The following is a 24,619-nucleotide window of genomic DNA, read 5'->3' on the forward strand; positions in this document are numbered from 1 at the left end:
AAGAAAATTTCATGTTTCTCTTGAAAATTATTAATAGTTTTCCCACCTCTTTCCATTTTTTTTCCGAAGAAATTAGTATTTTTATCTGGGGTCACACTAGAGTGACCCTCCTTTAATATCTTCAGAAATAGTCTTCTTTTTTTCCTTGAAGAAATTAACATTTCAATCATATTTATAAAGATGCGAGTGAATAGTGTAGCTTCCTGGAACACAAACTGCTTTATCACCTTCATATTGTTAGAACCAGTCAACAAAATACAGCCACCTTCAACAAATCGACGTTTAATGTGTATGTCAATTCCGTTCTTACTGCAAGTTGCGAGAGAAAATGGCAACGCTTATTCTCGGGTTTGACAGTTACATACCTCCTTACTCTTGCCATTTCCGTCAACCCAATTTTCAAGCATGATTGTGAAATTAACATCGGCAACTACACCACCAATAGTGCCTATGAATTGTTGGTGGATGGGATAAAATAATGAAAAATATCTCCACCACCAGCAATGAGCATCGCATTTAAGCTTTATTGGAAAAGTTTGTTCCAAAAAAATCAATTAAATGAAGTATATAGTCTGATAATTGGCTATGCCTTACCAAGAAAAATCACACACATATTGTCCTTTCAAATGTCTTAAACTCTACATAATTTTTTTCATATGCATCAATTAATAACAATAGAAAAAGGCAATTCAATAAGACCTTGACTTATAAAATTTTCTTTTTTTTTCAAAGAGGATAAATCTTAAAATTATACATGAATGAACTTCAATTTAATGTACAATTATATACATCAACTTTAATTAAGTGTAATTATACACGTGAAACTCTAATTTTGGTTCAACTGTATACTTGAAACTTTAATTTTGATTTAATCATACACATTTAAAAAAATATATGTAACACTCCTAACCCGTATCCGTCGCCTTATTAGGATTACGAGGTATTAACGAACATAAGCACAAATCATCACAATCATGATATTCGACTACCTAAATTAAAACCAAGCACCTATTTTACAACCTTCAATTTGCACGTATTTATTTCATTAAATAATTGGCTAATGCACATTTAAAAATGCTTATATACATTCGAATTATAAAATCAAATAATACATATCATATGGCTTTTAAAACATTCATATTTTTAAAACATTCATATTATAAACATGTATATTACTAATTCATGAGCAATTCACTATAATATCTTTAATCATTTTCAGACATCAAAGACATTTCATAGCATCTAATCCGTATACTCAATAATCAAACCAAACCATATACCTAGCTATTTTAACTCATCACAAGTCTATGCACATAAGACCATGCATAATAATTTAAACCCTCTTGAGCACAAATAACAACTAAAAGTACACCCATTTCACATGCCAAAATACCATGCTTAAAATACATACACATAACCAATAAATTAACTACCTATTCGGTCATATAAGATATCTTCAATACATTATATTTATATAATTATGCCATATACCATACAACATATTTAACAAGCCGAAAATGCTCATACACATTATTCATTATTTCAAACCAAATCACCAATGCCGGCATACTAATACAAACCGATTCAATATAACCACATTCTTTAATCAAATTATCAAGACTATCTTAGTCCACACATGACCGATACAATAAATTCGACATTAACATTTAACTAAACACTTGATTACATGATTTAAACCATCATTGTCGAATCACAAAGTTGATTATAATCATCTCATATATTTTCATCACATAACCGAATACACAAGCACATTATAAACAATTTCCAAACTAATTCATGTTACAAATTATACATCTCAACAGTAAGTCATTAACAATCACAACCCAAATCACATCTATCATCCATATATCAAGCTTATCAAAATAAGTCATTTATAAGATTTTCATATCATTCACAACAAGGACATATAATCAAAACATCATACATACATGCCATGAGACATAATCACCAAAATAACTTATACCATAATCAAATTTACCTGAATTTAAGCATTATGATCAAGCCATATTCACATGGCTAAATATATACAATTTCAAAACCAAACATACTAATATATCAAGCCTATACATGCCATATGTTCAAAGTTTCAAACTTATAAAATACCGAAAACAGTCGATAGTGTGATAAACTTCACTGACGATCCCCGAGCATGTAACTTGACTCCAAAATCTATGAAACAGAGACAAACATACACACAGAGTAAGCTAGTATAGCTTAGTAAGTCATAAGTAAATAAATAACTCAATGACAATATCAACTCAATTTATGCTATCATAATCACATTTAATTTCAAGCTTACAAATTCATATACAACATATACTTTCATATATAAGTTTTACCTTGGCCGAATATACACATATGTCTATTATCAAAGTAATATTCAATTTCAAGACCATGGTACCATTATATAACCAAATATATATACTGATCATAAGCATATACTCTTGAATCAAACTTTAAGATCACATATCAATTAACCAACTTATCTTATTTTCAAATAGGAGACCAATTATCACATACCTGATCGTTTTAGCTCGTTTTACATATTCGATCACAACTTATTACTGCTCGTTGAACCATTCGGAATTGAATAGGATACTCGGATAATCACACATATTGTACAATGACAACGTCCTAGACGTGGTTTTACATGTACTCACATATCGATGCCACTGTCCCAGATAGAGTCTTATACTAATCAAATACGATGCTGATGTCCCAAACATGGTCTTACACGTAATCACATATATCGATGCCAACGTCCTAGACGTGTTCTTACATGAGAACACATATCGAAAATCCTATGTCATGACATATGTATCCTAGCTATTCCTAAGGTTCGTACGGGGCTTTCTGACGTTGTAACTCGATCTAATTGAACTCATATACATAGCTTTCAAGCATATTCATATTCGGCTATCATATATATATTATCACATTATTCATTTAAGCATATATAGTTTGAATTTAATCAATTAAATAACATCTATTTGCTTATAAACTTACCTCGGACAACGATAATCGGAACGGGACGACTAATCGATAACTTTGGTTTTCCCTCGATCCAAATCCAATTTCTTTAGTTCTTGATCTAAACATATTCAAATTAAACTCATTCAAATATAATTCCATTCAATTTAGTCCAAAAACACATAAATAGGTAAATTACCATTTTACCCCTAATATTTAACACTTTTTACAATTTAGTCCAAATTGCACAAAACAGAAAACATGCAAAATTTGCACACACCATTACTACCCATGCTCATACAAGTCCATACATTTCATTTATTTCACATTTTAGTCCCTGAATTTATTATTTTTTCAATTTAGCCCTAATTACTCAAAATCATCAAAAATTCCAATACAAAACATATTAATCTAAAACATATCTTTCATAATTCATCATCTAACATCACAAAGCTCAATTATTCATCAATGGCATAATTCAAAATATTCATCAAAATCAGAAATTCAAGTTTGGGCTTTGTACATTACACTACAACGATCTCAAAAACATAAAAATTATTAAAAACTGAACAAAAACTTACCTTGAATCAAGCTTCCAAAGTGCCGAATGTTCAAAACTTTCTAAAGCTTTATTTTCTTTAAGTTTCGGCCAAAACAAGGTGATTATGCATGCTTATTTTAATTATGTTTTATTATATCATATATTATTTACCATTTTACATAAATAACCTTTATAATAAAACATAAAACCATTATATTTAATGGTAATAAAATATAAAACCATTATATTTAATGGCTATAAACGTCTACCTCAAGCTAACATGGTAATATTGCATTATAAATGCCTCCATTTTTAAAGACAACAACAATTTGGCCCTTACAAATTAAACCATCAAATTTTCATTTTACACGATTAAGTCCTTTTTTATTAAATCGGCACTCAAACAACAAAATTAAAATACGAGAATTTCACACATATAAATTCACACATTATAAACACATAAAATAATATTTAAATATTTTTCTGATTCGGATTTGTGGTTCCAAAATCACCGTTCCGAATAGGGTCTAAATGAGGCTGTTACAAAATACATCAATTTGTTTTTATATTAAATAAATATAATTATCTATGTATGTAATATATAAACATAAAATGATGTTATATTAATAATTGTGTTAATAATTTACAAGAATTTGATCAAATCAAAATTTTATGTATAAAATTACACAAAATCAAAATTCGTGTATACAATTGCATATTAAACTATAGTTAATATATAGTTTTGGAATTATCCCTTTTCTAAAGTATCTTTCATACTCTATAAATGTCTTTATTATTACGTGTATTAGGGAAAACTTAGTGTCCACCTATTACAATTCTATCTTATTATATACCTTGTTATTCCCTCAACTTAGATCTCTTAATACTTATGAGAACTTGAAAATTCAACTAGATCAATATGAATCTAATTTGACTTAATTCGATTTTTATTATTAAAAAAATTAACAATTCAAATCTAATTATTTTGAACTTGAATTGACACAAATCAAGTCGATTTAAATTCAAAATGACTTAAACAAATAACTTAAAATTACTAAAGTGTAAAAAGATCAAAACTCGAAATTATCCGAATTTATATTTGTCAAAAAATTAGAATGTCGATAATGATAATATATAGTAAAGAAAAGAGAAATAAAAATAAAGAACACACTGATTTTACATGGAAACCCTTTTGGAAAAAAACCACAGGCAGAGGAAAAAAAAATTCACTATGTCAAATTCGAATGATTACAAGAGGAGTAGACTATGTCTATTTATAGGCTTGTAAAATCATATTCTAATAGAAGTGCAGTAAGATTGAAACACCTTATTCTAATTAATATTAAATAGATGGAGTTCAATAAGGTTTAAAAAACTTATTCTAAAATAAAATAAAAGAGTGTAGTTTTATATGGATTTTAATTTTATTTTATGTTATCACTGTATTTTATTTAAATAAGAATTCGGGTTACTTCATTCTAACAATCTCCAACTTGACATGAATTTTCAATGAATAAGTTCTTCCTCGCGAACTCTCAATGAATAAGTTCTCCACCTCTTCCATAAAACCCTTTAAGGGTTTAACTTCAACAATAAACATCAACCAAGTCTAAGGAATGCTCGAACTTGGCTATAGAAAGTGACTTAGTCATCATATCTGTAGGATTTTCATGAGTATTAATTTTGCTTACAACAATATCACCACAAGTAATAATGTCACGAACAAAATGACACTGAATATCAATGTGTTTTGTTCTCTAATGAAACATTTGATCTCTTGTAAGGAATATGGCACCGTGACTGTCACAAAATATTGTACTGATTTGAAGGTATTCATTGAGTTCACTAAATAGTCTCTTCTACCAAATAACTTCTTTACAAGCCTTAGTAATCGCCATGTGCTCAGCTTCAGTGGTAGAGAAAGTGACTATAGTTTGTAAAATGGCTTTCCAACAATAATGTTTAATAATATTAATATTTAATAAAGTTTTAATATTTTTCTCACTATTTTTTATAAATTAAAATAGTGGGTACATGTCACTCGAATATGCTATGGAAGGACTCTTTTCAATCAAGGCTGATGTTTTCAGCTTTGGAGTCCTTTTGCTGGCGATTATAAGTGGAAAAAAGAATAATAGTTTTGATCTTGCAGAACGTGGTGAAAGCTTGTTGACTTTTGTATGTCTTTCTTCTTCTATTGTATATCTTCAAACTACAGATCAGATATGCTAATTGTTCTAATAATTTTAAGCTACAACTATAGGCATGGAAGTTATAGTCCAAGGGTAAGGGTGTTAAACTTTGGCCTGCAATGCAACAGGAAACCAGCATTCAAGCTGAACCAAAGGAGCAGCAGCATTTTGTTTATCTTGTTCTTTTGTAACTTGATATAGTTCCTTTGTAATTTGTACTTCAAGTTAATAGGAGTAGTTGTTGATTTATATTTAATGTAATAGCTAGTATGTCAGCTACATTTTGTGTGTAATTTTAGCTAAGCCTTAGTCATGTTTTAGTGGGAGCAGTTAAACATTAGATAACTGCTCTATTTCTTTCTAATATGAATGCATCTCAAGCTAATGAAAAATCAGATTTTAGAGATCAAATTTAGTTTTCTTCTTGTTCAAACTTTGGTATCCGTTTTCTCTTCTTCTTTGTTTTACTCAAAGTCCAACATACATCATCCGGATTACTTATGTATAAGGCATGTTTCTTATTCAAGTATTGAAGTTTAACTTTACTTCATCCGGATTACTTGCTTCTATTTTCATCCTCTGCTGTCAAAACCCCAACAGAGGGAATGGACCTAATAGATCAGCTCCTTGTTCCATCGTGTGTGGCTTCTGAAGTGCTTAAATGCATTCATATTGGGCTATTGTGTGTGCAAGAAGATCCAGCACACAGCCGACTATGTCATCTGTGGTTTTCATGTTGGCAAGTGATGGTACCATAACACTTCCTCGTCCATCTGAACCGGCATTTTCTGTTGGACGTGTCGTTCCAAAACCAGCTAAACTCATCTTAAGTGATGGAGTGCTTTCAATTAATGAGGTCACACTTTCAAATTTTTTGACGGGTTAATTTGATAGCTGTTCTAACAATATTAGTTTATCAAAAATTTAATTTTAAGTTTTTTTTATGTTGTGTTATCAAATTATAATACATTAAATATAAATCCAAATGAAAAGAATTAATATATGATGCATTAATATTTAGTTTCAAATTTTCTTCTATGATACATTCACTATGTTTCATAGAATTAAATGACCTAGACTTAAAAAATCGTCTTGGTCGTTGTTAAGTGTATAGGGAAAAACATCAATGTTCACCTATTACAATTCAATCACGTTATATATATTTTATTATTCCCCTCATTGTTGAGCCTCAAGTTAGACTTCTTTATCTTTATTTTGATTTGAAAGCTCTAACTAATTAATTCGAATTTAATTTGGACCTAATCCGATTTAATTATAAAAAAAGTTAACAATTTGAATCTATTTTTTTCAATTAAGTTGGCACAAATAATTGACTTGAATTAGAAAAAAAAACCTCAAAAAATCCCAAACAAATAACTTGAAATTACTAAAACCTAAAGGATCAAAATTTGAAATTATCTAAATTTGAAAAGGAAACTTTAAACTCCAATAACTCAAGCACAAAGTGACCTAAATATTCGTAAATTGATGCTAATCCAAATAATCTACAATTTATAAAACTCAAATTCACACGATGCAAATTTATCCAACTTCAAACCATCTCGACGGAGTTGAACCTGACAGATCCTCTCGTAAAACTCAATTCAAGTGCGAATTAGATTACTTTGCAGGCTTGCATATTACAGTCCCTATATATACATGTCATGTGGCAACTCTGACATTGAATGTTATTTGGTGTCCACCCAGTACAATTCTATCTTCTAATCTAACTTAATCCCGCTTTATTGCTAAAAATAGTTAACAATTTGAATTTAATTACTTTGAACGACACAAATTAAATCAATTCAAACTTAAAATGATTCGAACAATTAATTTAAAATTATTAGAATCTAAAGAGATCAAAACTCAAAATAATCCGAACTTAGTAACGTAACCTAAAATGTCAGTACCTCAAAACTCAAATAATTCAAAATCCTAATTTAATCCCAATTGAAATCATCTAAAAGCTTTAAAACTAGATTACTTGCACGCTTGCATATTACAGTCCTTGGATACATGTCATGTATTCGGTAACCAAGTCAATTGAGTGCTTTCATTGACCTTAACATGGTCTCGTCCGTCCCATCCACTCATTGCGGACCCAACTCTCCTTGTAGACCAATTTACACAACAAAAATGCTTTATCATCTTCGTATTGTTAGAACCAGTCAACAAAATACAGCCACCTTCAACAATTAAACCTTTAATTTGTAAGTGAATTCCCTAGAGAAAATGGCAACGGAAATTTCAAGAACAGTACTGTTTCACTTCTTGTTTTCAGGTTTAACATTTACATTCCTCGTTACTCTTGCCATTTCCTCCGACCCTTATTTACTGCATTCTTGTGCAAACAACACCGGCAACTACACCGCCAATAGTGCTTACGAGCGTGACCTCAATACCATCTTCAAACATATCACCTCTATTACGAAATCGAATTACAGATTTTACAACAAGAAAGTAGGCGAAGTCAACGCCATGGCACTTTGCAGAGCAGATGTTAAGCTAGATGTTTGCACTGGTTGTTTAAATGAAACTATATCAAGGGTCAAGCTGGATTGTCCTAACAACAAAGAAGCCATCGGATGGTCTGCGAATTGCACGTTACGGTACTCGAACACAAACCTCTCCGAGAAGTTGGAAATTAATCCTCAAACCTGTCCATATAATACAGGATCTACGCCTGATGAGTACTTTCAGCTCAGACTCGGAGCGTTGTTGAGTGACCTGCGTAATAAAGCAGCAGCAGGGGGTGCTCTTCTTAAATACGCAGCAGGTGACTCGTCGCTCAGGGCTTCGGAAAGGTTATACGCTCTAGTGCAGTGCACTCCTGATTTGTCTGAGGGAGACTGCAATCATTGTCTTGATAAGGCGGCAACTGACGGGATTCGGTGGTGTTGCCTTAAGCAGAGGGGATGCCGGGTCCTTAGTCCTAGCTGTAACTTGAGGTTCGAAACATATCCCTGTTGTTCCTATAGGGTCGGAAGCGTGTAAATTATTGTACTAAAAAATCACATAAAGTTCAATTCCCAGGGAAGAGAGGTGGATCACATGGATCTCTTAAATACCAAGTCTTTACTTAGTCAAAATATTCCTTCTATAGTAATTTAATAGCACAATTAAATACTACTATTATACCCTCAAATATTGAAAGAAAAATAGGACAAGAAAAAACACAAGAGTTTTAACGAGGTTCGGTAAATTATACCTACGTCCTCGGGCACTAACACCAGATGATAACTTTATTATCTCCAAAATATTACAAACAAATAGAATTCCTTAAGAATTCTCAAATGGGAGAAGAGAGAAAACTAAGAGAGAAAGATCGGTTGGGATAGTTGAAATGAAAAATGGTTAGGCCTATTTATAGTTAAGGTTTAGGGACTAACTTGCAAATGGCCTAAAAAATTAGGGACCAAACTTGCAATTATCCTATTCAACTTTAAACTCAACTTGCCAACCACTTTTTATTTTATTCTTTCGGTGCCAATTGCACCTCTCACCATTTTTGACTTTTCAACAATCTCTACCTTGAAGATTTGATTAGGATAATCACATCTTCACATACTTCTTTCAACTCCCCAAATTCGATAAAGCTATCTTTTGTAGTGCCTCCAAATGCGCTCTCGAGTGCCATACATCTGAAGGTGCTCAAATTCTCAGGATGTTAATCAAGTTCAAACAATGATTAAACTTGATTGTTGTTACCACCTTGGTCATCATATCTGCGGGATTATCTGTTGTAGGAATCTTCTGAAGTAGAATTTTTCCTTTTTCAAAGACTTCCCGCACAAAGTGATATCTTACGTCGATATGCTTGGTTCTTAAAAGATAGACTTGATTTTTCGCTAAATGAATAACGCTCTGACTGTCACAATATAGACTAATATGACTTTGAACAACTCACAAGTCTTTCAACAATCTATTAAGCCAAATAGCCTCTTTAACAGCTTCTGTAACTGCCATGTATTCTGCCTCTGTTGTAGACATAGCTACTGTAGACTATAAGGTAGACTTCCAACTCACTGGGGCTTTCGCAAAAGTAAACAGATACCCCGTAGTTGAACGACGTTTATCTAAATCACCAGCAAAGTCGGAATCAACATATCCAACTACAAACTGACCAAGTACTTCATCCTGCTCAAAAATTAAACCAACGTCTACGATTTTTTGAAGATACCGAAGAATCCATTTCACAGCTTGCCAATGTCCTATTCCAGGATCATGCATATTCCTGCTCACAACTCCAACAGCTTGTGAAATGTCAGGCCGCGTACACACCATCGCATACATCAAACTCCCAACTGCATTAGCATATGGAACTTTTGCCATATATTCTCTTTCTTCTTCAGTCTTTGGAGATAATTGAGCACTAAGTTTCAAATGAGAAGCAAGTGGGGTACTTACATGTTTTGTGTTTTCATTTACACCAAAACATTGTAATACCTTTTTCAGATATTGCTTTTGATTCAAGCAAAGCTTGCCTCTTTGTCTATCTCTACTTATCTCCATGCCGAGAATCTTTTTGGCCTCACCTAGATCTTTCATCTCGAACTCTTGATTCAACTGAGCCTTCAGCTTATCTATCTCCTTTTGGCTCTTCAAAGTGATTAACATATCATCAACACACAAAAGTAGATAAATGAAAGATCCGTCATGCAGCTTCTGCAAATACACACAATTGTCATATTTGCTTATTGTGTACTTCTGCATTCTCATAAAGCTATCAAATCGCTTGTACCACTGCCTCAGGGATTGCTTCAATCCATATAGCGGTTTGTTCAGCTTACAAACCCAATTTCTACCACCAGCATCTGTGTATCCTTTGGGCTGAGTCATATAGATCTCTTCTTCTAACTCACCATGTAAGAAAGTCGTCTTAACATCAAGTTGAGCTAGCTCTAAATTCAACTGTGCTACCAAGGCCAACAAAATTCTAATGGAGGAATACTTCACAACAGGGGAAAATACATCATTGTAGTCAATTCCTTCCTTCTGAGCGTAGCCTTTAGCTACCAATCTTGCCTTGTAGCGAACATCTTTCTTGCTAGGAGATCCATCTTTCTTTGCAAATACCCACTTGCATCAGATTGCCCATTTACCTTTCGATAATTGCGCCAACTCCCAAGTATTGTTCTTCTAGAGAGACTGTATTTCTTCATCCATGGCGCCTTTCCATTTGTTACTTTCTAAGCTTTGCATTGCTTCTTGATAAGTGACAGGAATATCATCATCAACAACGGGAAGGGCATAGGCTACCATATCAGTAAATCGAGCAGGTCTACGAATTTCTCTCCGTGGTCTTGCAACTGCAACTGGTTCTGGTGTACTTAACGGTTCTTGGGTCAGAACCTCTTCAACCTCTAATTCCTCCATTGTGGCTGGAGAATTAGACTTATTAACTGGGCAAATCCCCATCTACTCAAACTCCACCTGTTTTGGAGTACACTCCACCTGCTGTGGAGTATCGCTCGTCTGAATATCTTTATCTGCTACCTTTTTCAATGTGGCAGATTCATCAAAGGTAACATCTCTGCTACAGATCATTTTCTTTGTGTCTAAGCACCAAAGACGAAATCCCTTCACTCCAGAAGTAATTCCCATAAAGAGAGCTTTCTTTGCCCTCGGATCTAACTTTGACTCCTTCACATGGTAATATGCAGTGGATCCAAACACATGTAAGGAATCATAATCTGTAGCCGGTTTTCCAGACCATACCTCTATAGGAGTTTTTCTTTCTAATGCAGATGATGGCAAACGATTAACAAGATGGCCAGCGTATGTCACGGCCTCAGCCCAAAATTGCTTGCCCAACCAACATTGGACAACATACATTGAACTTTCTCTAGCAATGTTCGATTCATACGCTCTGCCACTTCATTCTGCTATGGTGTATCCCTAATTGTGAAGTGTCGAACAATACCATACTCTTGGCACACATCGAAGAATGGATCACTTTTATATTCCCCTCCATTGTCCGTCCTAAGCCGCTTGATTTTCTTGCCAGTCTGGTTTTCGATCATAGTTTTCCATTTAAGAAAAAATCCAAGCACTTCATCCTTAGTTCTCATAGTATACACCCAAACTCTTCTGGAAAAGTCATCAACAAAAGTAACAAAGTAGTGTTTTCCTCCCAACAAAGGTGTTTTGGAAGGCCCTACACATCTGAGTGAACATATTCCAAAATACCTTTTGTATTATGGATAGCAGTGCTGAATTTCACTCTCTTTTGTTTTCCCAGAACACAATGCTCGCAAAATTTTAATTTGCAAGCCTTTTCACCTTTCAACAATCCTTGCTTTGCTAGAATTTGCAAGGATTTTTCACTGGCATGCCTCAACTTCATATGCCACAACTGCATTGAGTCCAATTCTTTGTTACCGGAAGCTGCAGCGACTGCTCCAATAACTGTACTACCTTGGTAGTAATACAAGTTATTTTTCCTGATACCCTTCAATATCACAAGTGCGCCAGATGTCACTTTTAAAACCTCATCTCTCATAGTAACAATTGAACCATTGGATTCCAAGGTTCCCAATGAGATGAGATTTTTCTTCAAACTAGGCACGTACCGAACATCAGTCAAAACTCTGGTTGATCCATCTTGATTCTTTAATTGGATTGAACCTATCCCAACAGTTTTACAGGCATTGTCATTGCCCATATAAACAACTCCTCCATTTAGTTCTACTAAATCAGAGAACTACTCCCGGTTAGGGGACATATGATAGGTACAACCCGAATCCAATATCCACTCATCTGAATAGAATGACGATGATGATGAAACCAGTGATAGTTCAGAGTCACTGGTATCATGCTTTGCAACACAAGCATCTACAACAGCTTTTCCCTTATTCTTCAGCTTTGGAAAATTTTTCTTCCAGTGGCATTTCTCATGAAAAAAGGCACATTCATCTTTCCCAAGTCTGGACTTTGACTTTGATCTCCCCTTCTAAGTTTTCTTCCGAGTGTACGAACGACCTTGGACTACTAAAGCTTATGTATCTCTGATTGAGTTTTTCTGTTTGTCCTTCTTTCTCTGTTCATAACTGTATAAGGCCGCACAGACTTCACTCAGAGATATATCACTCCTGCCATGAAGTAGAGTAGTTTCTAGGAACTCAAACTCCTCAGGAAATGACCCCAACAGCATTAAAGCCAAATCTTCATCTTTGAATGTCTTATCCATATTTAGCAAATCAGTGACTAACTGATTAAATTTGGTGATGTGATCATTCATTGTGGTACCTGGGACGTAAGTGAAGCGAAACAGTCTTTTCTTCAAGTGGAGCTTATTTTGACTGTTTTTCTTCAAAAAAATTTCTTCAAGTGCCACCCACAACTTATTTGCAGAAGTCTCCTTTGAAAAAGCATACATCTGCTCTCGAGAAAGGCATGATCGAATTGTGCCACATGTCAACCGATTGATCGCCTTCTAATCTTTCTCCTGTACATCATCTGGTTTCTCTTCATCAATGGCAATGTCTAGACCCTGCTGAAAAAGGGCATCTAGAACCTCACTTTGCCACATACCAAAATGGCCCGTGCCATCAAAGATCTCCACGGTCAATCTTGCATTTGTAATTGTCAGTCTTGTCCACATGGACGATGTTGAAGCTCCTAAATCGACCGTTTTCTCCATAATCTTTCAATATACCTAAGGAAATCTTTTCTGATGTGGAAGATCAGTTTAAACTGCAACCACAGAGCATACTACGATTAACCTTCGGCTCTGATACCACTTGTTGTTCCTATAGGGTCGGAAGCGTGTAAATTATTGTACTAAAAAATCACACAAAGTTCAATTCCCAGGGAAGAGAGGTGGATCACATGGATCTCTTAAATACCAAGTCTTTCCTTAGTCAGAATATTCCTTCTATAATAATTTAATAGCACAATTAAATACTACTATTATACCCTCAAATATTGAAAGAAAAATAGGACAAGAAAAAACACAAGAGTTTTAACGAGGTTCGGTAAATTATACCTACGTCCTCGGGCACTAACACCAGATGATAACTTTATTATCTCCAAAATATTACAAACAAATAGAATTCCTTAAGAATTCTCAAATGGGAGAAGAGAGAAAATTAAGAGAGAAAAATTGGTTGGGATAGTTGAAATGAGAAATGGTTAGGCCTATTTATAGTTAAGGTTCAGGGACTAACTTACAAATAGCCTAAAAAATTAGGGACCAAACTTGCAATTATCCCATTCAACTTTAAACTCAACTTGTTAACCACTTTTTACTTTATTCTTTCGGTGCCAATTGCACCTCCCACTATTTTTGACTTTTCAACAATCCCTTTGTTGAAGTCGGAGCTGAGTTTCCACTACCACAGCCACCCTCGGGCCATCGGCAAAAAGAAGGTACGATAATTTTCCTTCCACTGTCACTTCTTCCAACCACCTGTTAGCACAGCTTCAATTTGGAGGCACTATATTAGTCTATCACTCTTTTTGAATAGAGAAAATCTGTTTCTGCCCTTATTTAATTAGAAGAGGAACCAAACAAATCAAAAATGACTCCAGTACTTGATTGAATTATCTTCTTATCAAGTTCATCTCACTAGCCTCCTTACATATACTAAAGGAACTCTATGATTTTATGAATCTATTGAGGTTTTCATTGTTTACTTCTTTTTCCCCAATGGAAACAATATCCCCTATCGTAAGGATTACAATGAACTGATTGAGAATATCTGGTTTTGTGTTTAATTAGAAGAAGAGAAACAAAAGAAATCGAATAGGACTCCAATACTAGTTGCAAGTTTATCAGCGATTTTTGGGCTAGTTGTGGTGTTGAGTCCTAGCTGCAACGTCAGATATGAAATTTACCCCTTCTATAATCTAACGGTAGTTTCACCTCAACCTCCTCCAGCACCAGGTTTATCTTTACTGTTAATTGATAAATACTTGTTGCAGAGAGGACTCCAATACTTGTTGCAAGTTTATCAGTAATTTTTGGGCTGGCAGTGGTTTTTATCTCTGGTTTCTTCACCTGGAGGAGGAGAAACAGTCGAGGTACACATCGAAGTGATATTTCTGAAAAGCATTATAACTTATTTTTATATTCTTATGCTGATCATATTATGATTTTATTACAGACAAAGAAAACAGCCAAGAAGTTCAATTACTTGACTTGGTAAATGAGAACTCAAGGGAAACTTTTAACGGAGAAAATGGGGAGAGATCTCAGGAGTTTCCTTCTATACAGTTGGATGTTTTACATACAGCGACATATCACTTTTCTGATGAAAATAAGCTGGGACAGGGCGGATTTGGTCCTGTATACAAAGTAATTATATAACTTGAATTAAGTATGTGAATATTCCTGCATTTGAATTTTGATATGTTATGTAAATGAATGAATTCTTCCAGGGAACATTAGCAGATGGTAAAGAAATTGTAGTTAAAAGGCTGTCAGAAACTTCCAGTCAAGGGCTTGTTGAATTCAAGAATGAAATCATGTTAATTGCTAAACTACAACATAGAAACCTTGTGAGGCTCTTAGGATGTTGCTTAGAGAATTAAAATAGTGGATATATGGCACCAGAATATGCTATGGAAGGACTCTTTTCTATCAAATCTGATGTTTTCAGTTTCGGTGTCCTTTTGTTGGAGATTATTAGTGGAAAAAATATCAATGGTTTTCATCATTTAGAGCATGGTGAAAGCTTGTTGACTTTTGTATGTTTTTTATCCTCCCTTTCTCCTCTTAGACTATACGTTTTAACTATTCTACTAATAATTTTAAGCTTACAATTGTAGGCATGGAAATTATGGTCCAAGGGCGAAGGAATGGAGCTAATAGATCAGGTCCTTGTTCCTTCATGTGTGGCTTCTGAGGTGCTTAAATGCATTCATATTGGGCTATTATGTGTACACGAAAACCCGGCAGACAGACCAACCATGTCATCTGTGATTTTCATGTTGGCAAGTGATAGTACCATAACACTTCTTTGTCCATCTGAACCAGCATTTTCCGTTGGGCGTGCAATTGCAAAGCCAACTGAACCTATTTCAGATGATCAAGTCTTTTCGGTTAATGAGGTCACAATTTCAAATTTCTCACCTCGCTAATTTGATTGTTGTACGAACAATACTAGTTTATCAAAAAACTTTCATTTTTATTTCCCAGTTTGAATTAACAACTATGAATACTAAAGCCATGATTTTTAAGAACTTGAACCTGAACCTTTATATACATATATTTGAATTTTAAATTGAGTATGAAGTTGGTGATAAATCAATTTAAGAATATTAATTTTCTACTCAATTTTTTTAATGTATCGAAGCACCTAAGAAGTTGAAAATTATATGGATTTATACTTTCTAAAGTATATATAATTTAGCTATTCTTTGCGATTTGCATAAGGAAACAAACATATAGCAGGGAAGAGTGTGATTTTAATACTCTTGTAATGATAAAGGAGTTGCAATAATTTATTTTATTAGTTTACACTTAATCTGGAATTCAATTCCAATAAAAGAAACCAATTAACTTCCAAAGAATAGTCTTGCATCTAGAAATTAAGAGTTTGGATACGTGTTACCTTGTGCAAAGTGTCGCTACTTTGTGCAAGTTTCTCATATGCTCAGTTTAGATTAATTTAAATTATATTGGAAATTATAACTGTGTTTGACAAAATTATAAAATTATATGATGTATGTTGCCTCGACAACAAATATAACATTTCATTATTCAAATCCGATGATTGAATCAGAAAATAAACTGTTACCTTTAGTAATATCAGTAACCATGTCAATGGAACACCTTCACTGTCCCTCATGTAGCCAACTGCCACATTGAATATTATTTTTTGTTCACTTCCGCTCCATCCATTCATTGGGAAACCCTAAACAAAATGCAGCAAGAATAGTTCAACATGCGTAAATTAATGTTTTTAGTCATATTGACAAAGAATTGACTGACTTGGGTAGCTTCCTCGAACATAAGCTACTTTATCAACTTCATCTTGTGAGAACCGGTCAACAAAATACAGCCACCTTCAACAATTGAACTTTAATTTGTAAGTGAATTCCTTAAAGAAACTGGCAACGGAAATTTGAAGAACAATATTGTTTCATTTCTTGTTTTCAGGTTTAACATTTACATACCTCGTTATTCTCACCATTTCCTTTGACCCTGTTGGAGATTTGGCACTCTTTAACCGGATGAAATAAGAACTTCAATTTGGACTTTAACAACAGTGTATTATACCCGGATAAAGAATGAAGGAAAAATGCTGGAAAATTCAAGCTTTGAGCTTCTTGCAGGAATAGAGAACATAATTTTGAAGGCAAAGAGAAGTAGAGCATATGAAAGTAAAATCTGATGATTTCATTCAAAAGAAACTTTGGCTCAAAGCCATTACATATACCAGACATTAGTTGGTCAAAAAATCAACAAATTCATCACCTAAATACTACCTAACTCCACTAGTTACATAAGGACTAGGTGATTTTGCTTGCACACTTAAACAAAGCTGGTAACCAGCTCTTTGACCATCAAGTTACATCAATTTGTAATTCAAAATGAACTAAATTACAAAAACATTATTAAAAAAGTAACAAAATGAAACTGAGATGAAACAGTAGCATTATCATATTAACATATTCTGTTATACGTACTTTACCCGGACAACATATGTGCATAAATTCTTACGTGCATGAATCTGCATGAGCTGCATGTGTTGCATGGGAACTAACTTCAACACTCCTCCTTAGTTTCCATGCTTGTAACACCTAGCTACTTTTTCAGTCTTATAAATCTTGTCACACCAAGGGCCTTTGTGAAGATATCAACAACCTGTTCTTCTGAATTGCAATGAATCAGCTCCACTTCTCGAGCTTGTTCCATCTCCCTTATCACATGTAATTTGATGCTGAAGTGCTTCGTTCTACCAGGGAAGACAGGATTTTTTGCAATTGCAACAGCAGACTTGTTATCATAAAAGATCTCTATTGCTTCCCATTGATGTAGGTTAAGATCAGCTAGAATTTTTCTTAACCAAATGGCTTGATTTACAGCATTGGAAGCTGCAACATATTCAGCTTTTGCTGTTGATTGAGCCACCATTGATTGTTTCCTTGAGCTCCAACAAAACATGGTTGAGCCAAGAGTAAAAGCATATCCAGAGGTGCTTTTCATATCATCACTTGAACTAGCCCAGTCACTATCTGTGTATCCAACAAGCTTCAAACTTTCAGCCTTGTTAAATAGCATCCTATGGCTTAAAGTACCCTTGATATATCTAAGCACTCGTTTGGCAGTTTGAAAGTGCTTCTCATTGCAACAATGCATGAATCTTGAGAGCAAACTGACAGCAAACATAATGTCTGGCCTAGTAGCAGTTAAATATAGCAAACAACCAACTAGGCTCATGTATGTAGACTCATCGACTGGTTCATGATTTCCTTGGTTTGACAGCTTCATTCCAACAACAATCGGAGTGCTTGTTGGCTTACAATTCTGCATTGAGAACTTGGACAAAACCTTCAAGGCAAACGTTCTCTGACTTAGAAAGATTCCTCCTTGAGCTTGAGTCACTTCCATGCCAAGGAAATAAGTCATCCTTCCTAAATCAGACATTTCAAACTCCTGCTCCATTTTGGCTTTAAAATCAGCCAACATTGCTTGGTCTCCTCCTGTGACCAAAAGATCATCAACATAGAGAGACACAATGAGCTGTGTTTCAACTCCTTTCTTCTTAACATACAATGTTGGCTCACTGAGGCTTCTTTGAAATCCCAAATTGACCAAGTACCTGTCAATTCGAGCATACCAGGCTCTAGGAGCCTGTTTCGGGCCATATAATGCCTTCTTAAGCCTGTACACCATTTGTTCTTTGCCAGATACAATGAAGCCTTGAGGCTGATCAATGTAGATCTCTTCTTCAAGGAAACCATTGAGAAATGCAGACTTCACATCAAGCTGGTGAATATTCCACTGCATCTGAACTGCCAAGGCAACCAGTAACCTGATAGTGTCTAGCCTGGCCATTGGTGCAAGTGTTTTCAGGTAGTCCAGGCCATATTTTTGGTTGAATCCTTTGACTACAAGTCTGGCCTTCAGTTTGTTCAAGCTCCCATCAGTATTTTGCTTGGCTCGATAGACCCACTTTACTCTAATAACCTTCCTCTTAGCTGGTCTAGGAACCAATTCCCATGTCTGGTTCTTCTCGATCATGGCAATTTCATCAGCCATAACCTGTTTCCATCCTTCATCAGCTTCAGCTTCTTCAAAACTGTATGGTTCTTCTTGTGCAACATGAGCCCTCTCATAAACATCAACCAAAGTCATTATACCCCTGTCTGGTTCATCATCAACATCTATCTCTGGATCATTTTGATCAGATTCAAACTAATCTGTCATAAGTTCTTCAGAAATGACTTCAGGTTCATTTTTTTCCCAATTCCAATAAGCCTTCTCATCAAACACCACATCTCTACTCACTTGGACTTTGTTGGTTAAAGGATCCAGAATCCTATAACCCTTTTTGACCGTATTATACCCGGCTAAAATACCAAGAAGAGCTCTTTTGGACAATTTATCTCTCTTTACAACTGGTACTTAGCTGTAACATAGGCAACCAAAGACTTTCATATGAGCCAATGATGGCTTGAACCCGAAACAGGCCTCAAAAGGTGTCTTGTGAGCAAGTGCTTTAGTTGGAAGCCTATTCTGAATGTAGACAGCAGTATTGACAGCTTCAACCCACATAGTCTTGGGCAAATTTTTCTCAAACAATAAGCATCTGGCCATATCCATCAAGCTCATGTTCTTCCTTTCACTAACCCCATTTTGTTGGGGTGTGTAAATATTAGTTAGCTGATGTTTGATGCCAGCATCATCACAGAAGGTATTAAACCCGAATGAAGTATACTATGTTCTATTATCAAACCTAATAGTCTTTATCTTGCAGCCTGTTTCTGTTTTCACTGCAGTTTTAAACTTCATAAACATTTGAATAACCTCAGACTTATGCTTCAAGAAATAAATCCAACAATATCTGGTACAGTCATCAATGAAGAGAATAAAGTACCTGTTGCCACTTAGTGATTCAGTCCTCATGGGGCCACAAACATCAGTATGCACCAATTTCAACTTGTTTGATACTCTCCAGGTGGTGTTTGTAGGAAATGGAAGCCTGGCTTGCTTTCCCATCTGACAAACCTCACAAACATCTTCAATCTGAACTGGCTTGGTGAAGTTTTCAACTATTCCCTTACTGACCATCCGAGCCATAGATTTGAAGTTGGCATGACCAAGTCTTTGATGCCAAAGCTTGGTGTCTTCTGTTAAAGCCACATGGACTGAGTGTGAGTCACTTGACCAGTTGACTTCAAAGCATTTGTCACTCATGGTGACTATCATAAGGCTTCATCCATTTGGATCAGTTATCTGGCATTCTTCACCTTTGAACATAACAGAATAACTTTTCTCAAGCAATTGAGCAATGTTGAGAAAGTTTCTGTTAATCTCAGGCACTAGCAACACATTTGGAATGACTTTATTGCCTGTAGGAGTGCATATCAGCACATCTCCTTTGCCTTCAGCTTTTATGAACTGTCCATTCCCAACTTTCACTTTGGTCTTGCAGCTTCTATCCAAGGTCTTAAAGATGGTTGCATCAAGTGACATGTAGTTAGTGCAGCCACTGTCCAACAACCAGCCTTTTGTACTTTTCTTCTGGCCAACTGAGCAAAAAATAGCAAAGACTTGCTCTTCATGGTCACTACTGTCTTCAGCCACTCGAGCTTCTTCATTCTTGTGTTGTGGTTGGTTTTGGCCAGGTCTGCCTTTTTCTTTGCAGACCCTTTCAACATGGCCCTTCTTCTTGCAATGTTGACACACAGCATCTGGCCTGAACCAGAATCTGGCCTCTGGATGACCAGGTCTTTTGCAAAATCTGCAAAGTCGATCTCCTCCTCTTGCAGCATCAGACTTAGGCCTGTTTTTCCAGTTCTTCTTGCCTTTAAAAGGTAAAGTGCTCGAGGTTGCTTTGGCCTTGGCTTGAAAAACTCCCTTCTGATGCTCCTCCATTCTACTGGCTCTTCTTTGCTCTTGAGTATAAAGAGCATTAATGAGCTCAGTTAGGGAGATAGTTTCCAAGTCTCTAGAATCCTCTAAGGAGGATATTTTTGCTTCATACCTTTCTAGTAAGGTAGAGAGCACTTTCTCTACAATCTTTGCCTCATCAAATTGCTCACCAAGGAGCCTTATGCTGTTAACTACAGCCATGATTCTATCAGAATACTTCTTGACAGTTTCTTCTTCCTTTATCTTCAAGTTCTCGAACTCTCTTCTCAGATTCAACAACTGTTGCTGCCTTGTCCTCTCAGTACCTTGGAACTCCTCCTTGAGCTTGTCCCAAACTTGCTTGGGAGTCTCACAAGCCATGATCCTGGTGAAGATAACATCAAAAACATAGTTCTGAATGCATGACATGGCCTTGTGTCTTTTAGTCCTCTCATCTGCGTGCTGTCTGATTTGAGCCACTGTAGGGTTGGCTCTGAGTGGTGCTGGTTCAATATCTGAGTTGACCACCTCCCATAGATCGAATGCCTGGAGGTAAGTCCTCATCTTGACCACCCAAATATGATATTCTTCTCCATTGAAGACTGGAGTGCAGCTGGTGAGAAGCCTGATGAAGCCATCGTCTTGAAAGTATGCTCGAACAGGTCCACTAAGAAATGAGCTCTTGATATCAATTGTTGGAGATTTGGCACTCTTTAACCGGATGAAGTAAGAACTTCAATCTGGACTTTAACAGCAGTGTATTATACCCGGATAAAGAATAAAGGAAAAATGCTGAAAAATTCAAGCTTTGAGCTTCTTGCAAAAATAGAGAACAAAATTTTGAAGGCAAAGAGAAGTGGAGCATATAGAAGTAAAATCTGATGATTTCATTCAAAAGAAACTTTGGCTTAAATCCATTACATATACCAAACATTAGCTGGTCAAAAAATCAACAAATTCATCACCTAAATACTACCTAACTCCACTAGTTACATAGGGACTAGGTGATTTTGCTTGCACACTTAAACAAAGCTGGTAACCAGCTCTTTGACCATCAAGTTACATCAATTTGTCATTCAAAATGAACTAAATTACAAAAACATTGTTAAAAAAGTAACAAAATGAAACTGAGATGAAACAGTAGCATTATCATATTAACATCTTCTGTTGTACGTACTTTACCCGGACAATATATGTGCATAAATTCTTACGTGCATGAATCTGCATGGGCTGCATGTGTTGCATGGGAACTAACTTCAACAAACCCTTATTTCTAGCTTTATCAGGCGAACATCATCGGCAACTACACCGCCAATAGTGCCTACGAACGTGACCTGAATAGAATCTTCAAGGAGATCACCTCTATAACAAAATCCAATTATGGGTTTTACAGCAACAAGGTCGGCGAAGTCAACGCCATGGCACTTTGCAGAGCAGATGTTAAGCTAGATGTTTGCTCTAGTTGTTTAAACTATACAAAGAAGCCATCGGATGGTCTACGGATTGCACGTTATGGTGCTCGAACACAAACCTCTCTGAGATAGGAAATTGATCCTCAAACATGTCTATATAATACAGGCTCTACAGCTGATGAGTACTTTCAGCTCAGACTCAGAGAGTTTTTGAGTGACCTGCGTAGTAAAGTAGCAGCAGGGGGTGCTCTGCTTAAGTATGCGGCAGGTAACTCGTCGCTGAGTGCTTTGGAAAGGTTACACGCTCTAGTGCAGTGCACTCCTGATTTGTCTGAAATGTTAATGTGAAATCATGTTAATGTGAAGGATGAAAACGAGTGAAGATAGAAAATTTGTTAATTTATAATTATTTTCTTACTTGGTAGCTTAAGCAATAGATTGAAAAAAATTTCATCTTCACTCTTTTCAATCCTTAGTACTAAATAAAGCTTAAATTACATGGAAATCTATTAAGACTTGTAGGATGTTATTCAGGGGAAAATGAAAAGTTACTTGTACATGAATTGATGCCTAACAGAAGCCTGGACGTCGTTTTGTTCGGCTTGATCCTACATATATATCTGATTTGAAATTGGACTAGATTGAAAGAAAATATTCAATATTATTAAAGGAAATGTCCCAAGATTCTTTATGTTAGAGTTATAAACTAAAATACTTTCAAATAATATAATTTATTTTAAATAAAGAATATCATTTTTATAATTTTCTAAACGAGTTGATGCGCAATTTACTCATAACACCAACTTAATCAAAAATAACATATGCTATAACTTTAAAAATAATTTTAAGTTACAATTTTTGGTATAGGTGAAGGAATGGAGCTAACAGAAAAGCTATTTATTCCGTCTAATGTGTCTTATGTGCGTAAATGCATTTACATTTATTTATGGTGTGTGCAAGAAGACCCATTGTGATTGTCATGTTGGCAAGTGATACTATAAAGTTTCCTGGTTCAGTTGAACAAGCATTTTCTGTTGTACATATCATTGCAACTAATTGAGCACATTTCAAATGATGAAGTTTTTTTTATAAACGAAGTCACAACTTCAAAATTTGCAATTGGATGATTTTATCATTATTCTAATTTTAACAACTTATAGTTAAATATATATTTGAATGTAAAAATAGTATAAAGTTGATAATGAATCAATTTATGAATATTGTTTTTAGTTTATAGAAAGCACCTGAATTAGTAAAGGTCAAACTATCGTTAATCATTGATAATCGATTCATCACTGACGCAACTCACCTTGTAGACAAAACTATTCGAAAGCTGAATGATTGTTCAAATATTAAGTTATTAAAATTTTCAAGATTAGTGCTTTACCAATGGTATAACGGTTTCAAATATTTGGCATGAAATTCAAGAAAATTTCATGTTTTCTTGAAAATTATTAATAGTTTTCCCACCTCTTTCCATTTTTTTTCCGAAGAAATTAGTATTTTTATCTGGGGTCACAGTAGAGTGGCCCACCTTTAATATCTTCAGAAGAAGTCTTATTTTTTTCTAGAAGAAATTAACATTTTAGTCATATTGATAAAGATGTGAGTGAATAGTGTAGCTTCCTGGAACACAAACTGCTTTATCACCTTCATATTGTTAGAACCAGTCAACAAAACACAGCCACCTTCAACAAATCGACGTTTAATTTGCATGTCAATTCCGTTCTTACTGCAAGTTGCGAGAGAAAATGGCAACGCTTGTTCTCAGGTTTGACAGTTACATGCCTCCTTACCCTTGCCATTTCCGTCGATAAATTTTACAAGCATGATTGTGAAATTAACATCGGCAACTACACCACCAATGGTTGGTGCCTATGAATTATTGGTGGGTGGGATAAAAATAATGAATAATATGTCCACCACCAGAAATGAACATCGCATTTAAGCTCTATCGGAAAAGTTTATTCCCAAAAAATCAATTAAATGAACTACATAGTTTGATAATTGGCTATGCCTTACCAAGAAAAATCACACACATATTGTCCTTTCAAATGTCTTAAACTCTACATAATCTTTTCTCAAATGTATCAATTAATAACAATAGAAAAATGAAATTCAATAAGACCTTGACTTATAAAATTTTCTCTTTTTTTTGTTCAAATGGGATAAATCTTAAAATTATAAATGATTAAACTTTAATTTAATGTAAAATTGTATACATAAACTTCAATTTGGTGCAATTATACACGTGAAACTCTAATTTTGGTTCAAATGTATACTTGAAATTTTAATTTTGATTTAATCCTACACATTTAAAAAAATACAACAATTTATTTTTATTTGAATAAATATAATTATTTATGTATGCAATATATAAATATAAAATGATGTTAGTGTTAATAATTTACAAGAATTTGATCAAATCAAAATTTTATATATAAAATTACACAAAATC

At 34.7% G+C, this 24,619-nt stretch overlaps 3 protein-coding genes across 3 annotated transcripts; all 3 read left to right on the forward strand.

Moving 5' to 3' along the window:
• Positions 1-5,584: 5,584 nt before the first annotated feature.
• LOC107925039 (receptor-like serine/threonine-protein kinase SD1-7) lies at positions 5,585-15,258 on the forward strand. Its single transcript, XM_041079368.1, has 8 exons — positions 5,585-5,710; positions 5,853-5,911; positions 6,421-6,605; positions 8,006-8,662; positions 14,041-14,094; positions 14,650-14,748; positions 14,832-15,022; positions 15,106-15,258. Exons 1-8 carry the CDS (start codon positions 5,585-5,587, stop codon positions 15,256-15,258), a joined length of 1,524 nt encoding a protein of 507 aa, XP_040935302.1.
• Positions 15,259-15,269: 11 nt separating this feature from the next.
• LOC121208541 (cysteine-rich receptor-like protein kinase 10) lies at positions 15,270-15,909 on the forward strand. The gene is made up of 2 exons (XM_041079479.1): positions 15,270-15,414; positions 15,496-15,909. Exons 1-2 carry the CDS (start codon positions 15,271-15,273, stop codon positions 15,805-15,807), a joined length of 456 nt encoding a protein of 151 aa, XP_040935413.1. The 5' UTR covers position 15,270; the 3' UTR covers positions 15,808-15,909.
• A 5,419-nt stretch (positions 15,910-21,328) lies between these two features.
• On the forward strand, positions 21,329-22,509 carry LOC107925038 (cysteine-rich receptor-like protein kinase 29). Its single transcript, XM_016855606.2, has 3 exons — positions 21,329-21,397; positions 22,027-22,264; positions 22,328-22,509. Exons 1-3 carry the CDS (start codon positions 21,329-21,331, stop codon positions 22,507-22,509), a joined length of 489 nt encoding a protein of 162 aa, XP_016711095.2.
• Positions 22,510-24,619: the final 2,110 nt, after the last annotated feature.

The sequence above is a fragment of the Gossypium hirsutum genome, chromosome A10 (assembly GCF_007990345.1).
Source record: "Gossypium hirsutum isolate 1008001.06 chromosome A10, Gossypium_hirsutum_v2.1, whole genome shotgun sequence".
Classification (NCBI taxonomy): domain Eukaryota; kingdom Viridiplantae; phylum Streptophyta; class Magnoliopsida; order Malvales; family Malvaceae; genus Gossypium; species Gossypium hirsutum.

Coding starts and splice junctions, on each gene's coding strand:
- LOC107925039 (XM_041079368.1), top strand. CDS start 5,585: ATGGAAGGACTCTTTTCAATCAAGGCTGATGTTTTCAGCTTTGGAGTC. Junction 14,749..14,831: donor GAGGAGGAGAAACAGTCGAG/GTACACATCGAA, acceptor ATTTTATTACAG/ACAAAGAAAACAGCCAAGAA. Junction 15,023..15,105: donor GATTTGGTCCTGTATACAAA/GTAATTATATAA, acceptor GAATTCTTCCAG/GGAACATTAGCAGATGGTAA.
- LOC121208541 (XM_041079479.1), top strand. CDS start 15,271: ATGGCACCAGAATATGCTATGGAAGGACTCTTTTCTATCAAATCTGAT. Junction 15,415..15,495: donor GTGAAAGCTTGTTGACTTTT/GTATGTTTTTTA, acceptor TTACAATTGTAG/GCATGGAAATTATGGTCCAA.
- LOC107925038 (XM_016855606.2), top strand. CDS start 21,329: ATGATATTCTTCTCCATTGAAGACTGGAGTGCAGCTGGTGAGAAGCCT. Junction 21,398..22,026: donor ATGAAGCCATCGTCTTGAAA/GTATGCTCGAAC, acceptor CCTTATTTCTAG/CTTTATCAGGCGAACATCAT. Junction 22,265..22,327: donor TCTACGGATTGCACGTTATG/GTGCTCGAACAC, acceptor TATATAATACAG/GCTCTACAGCTGATGAGTAC.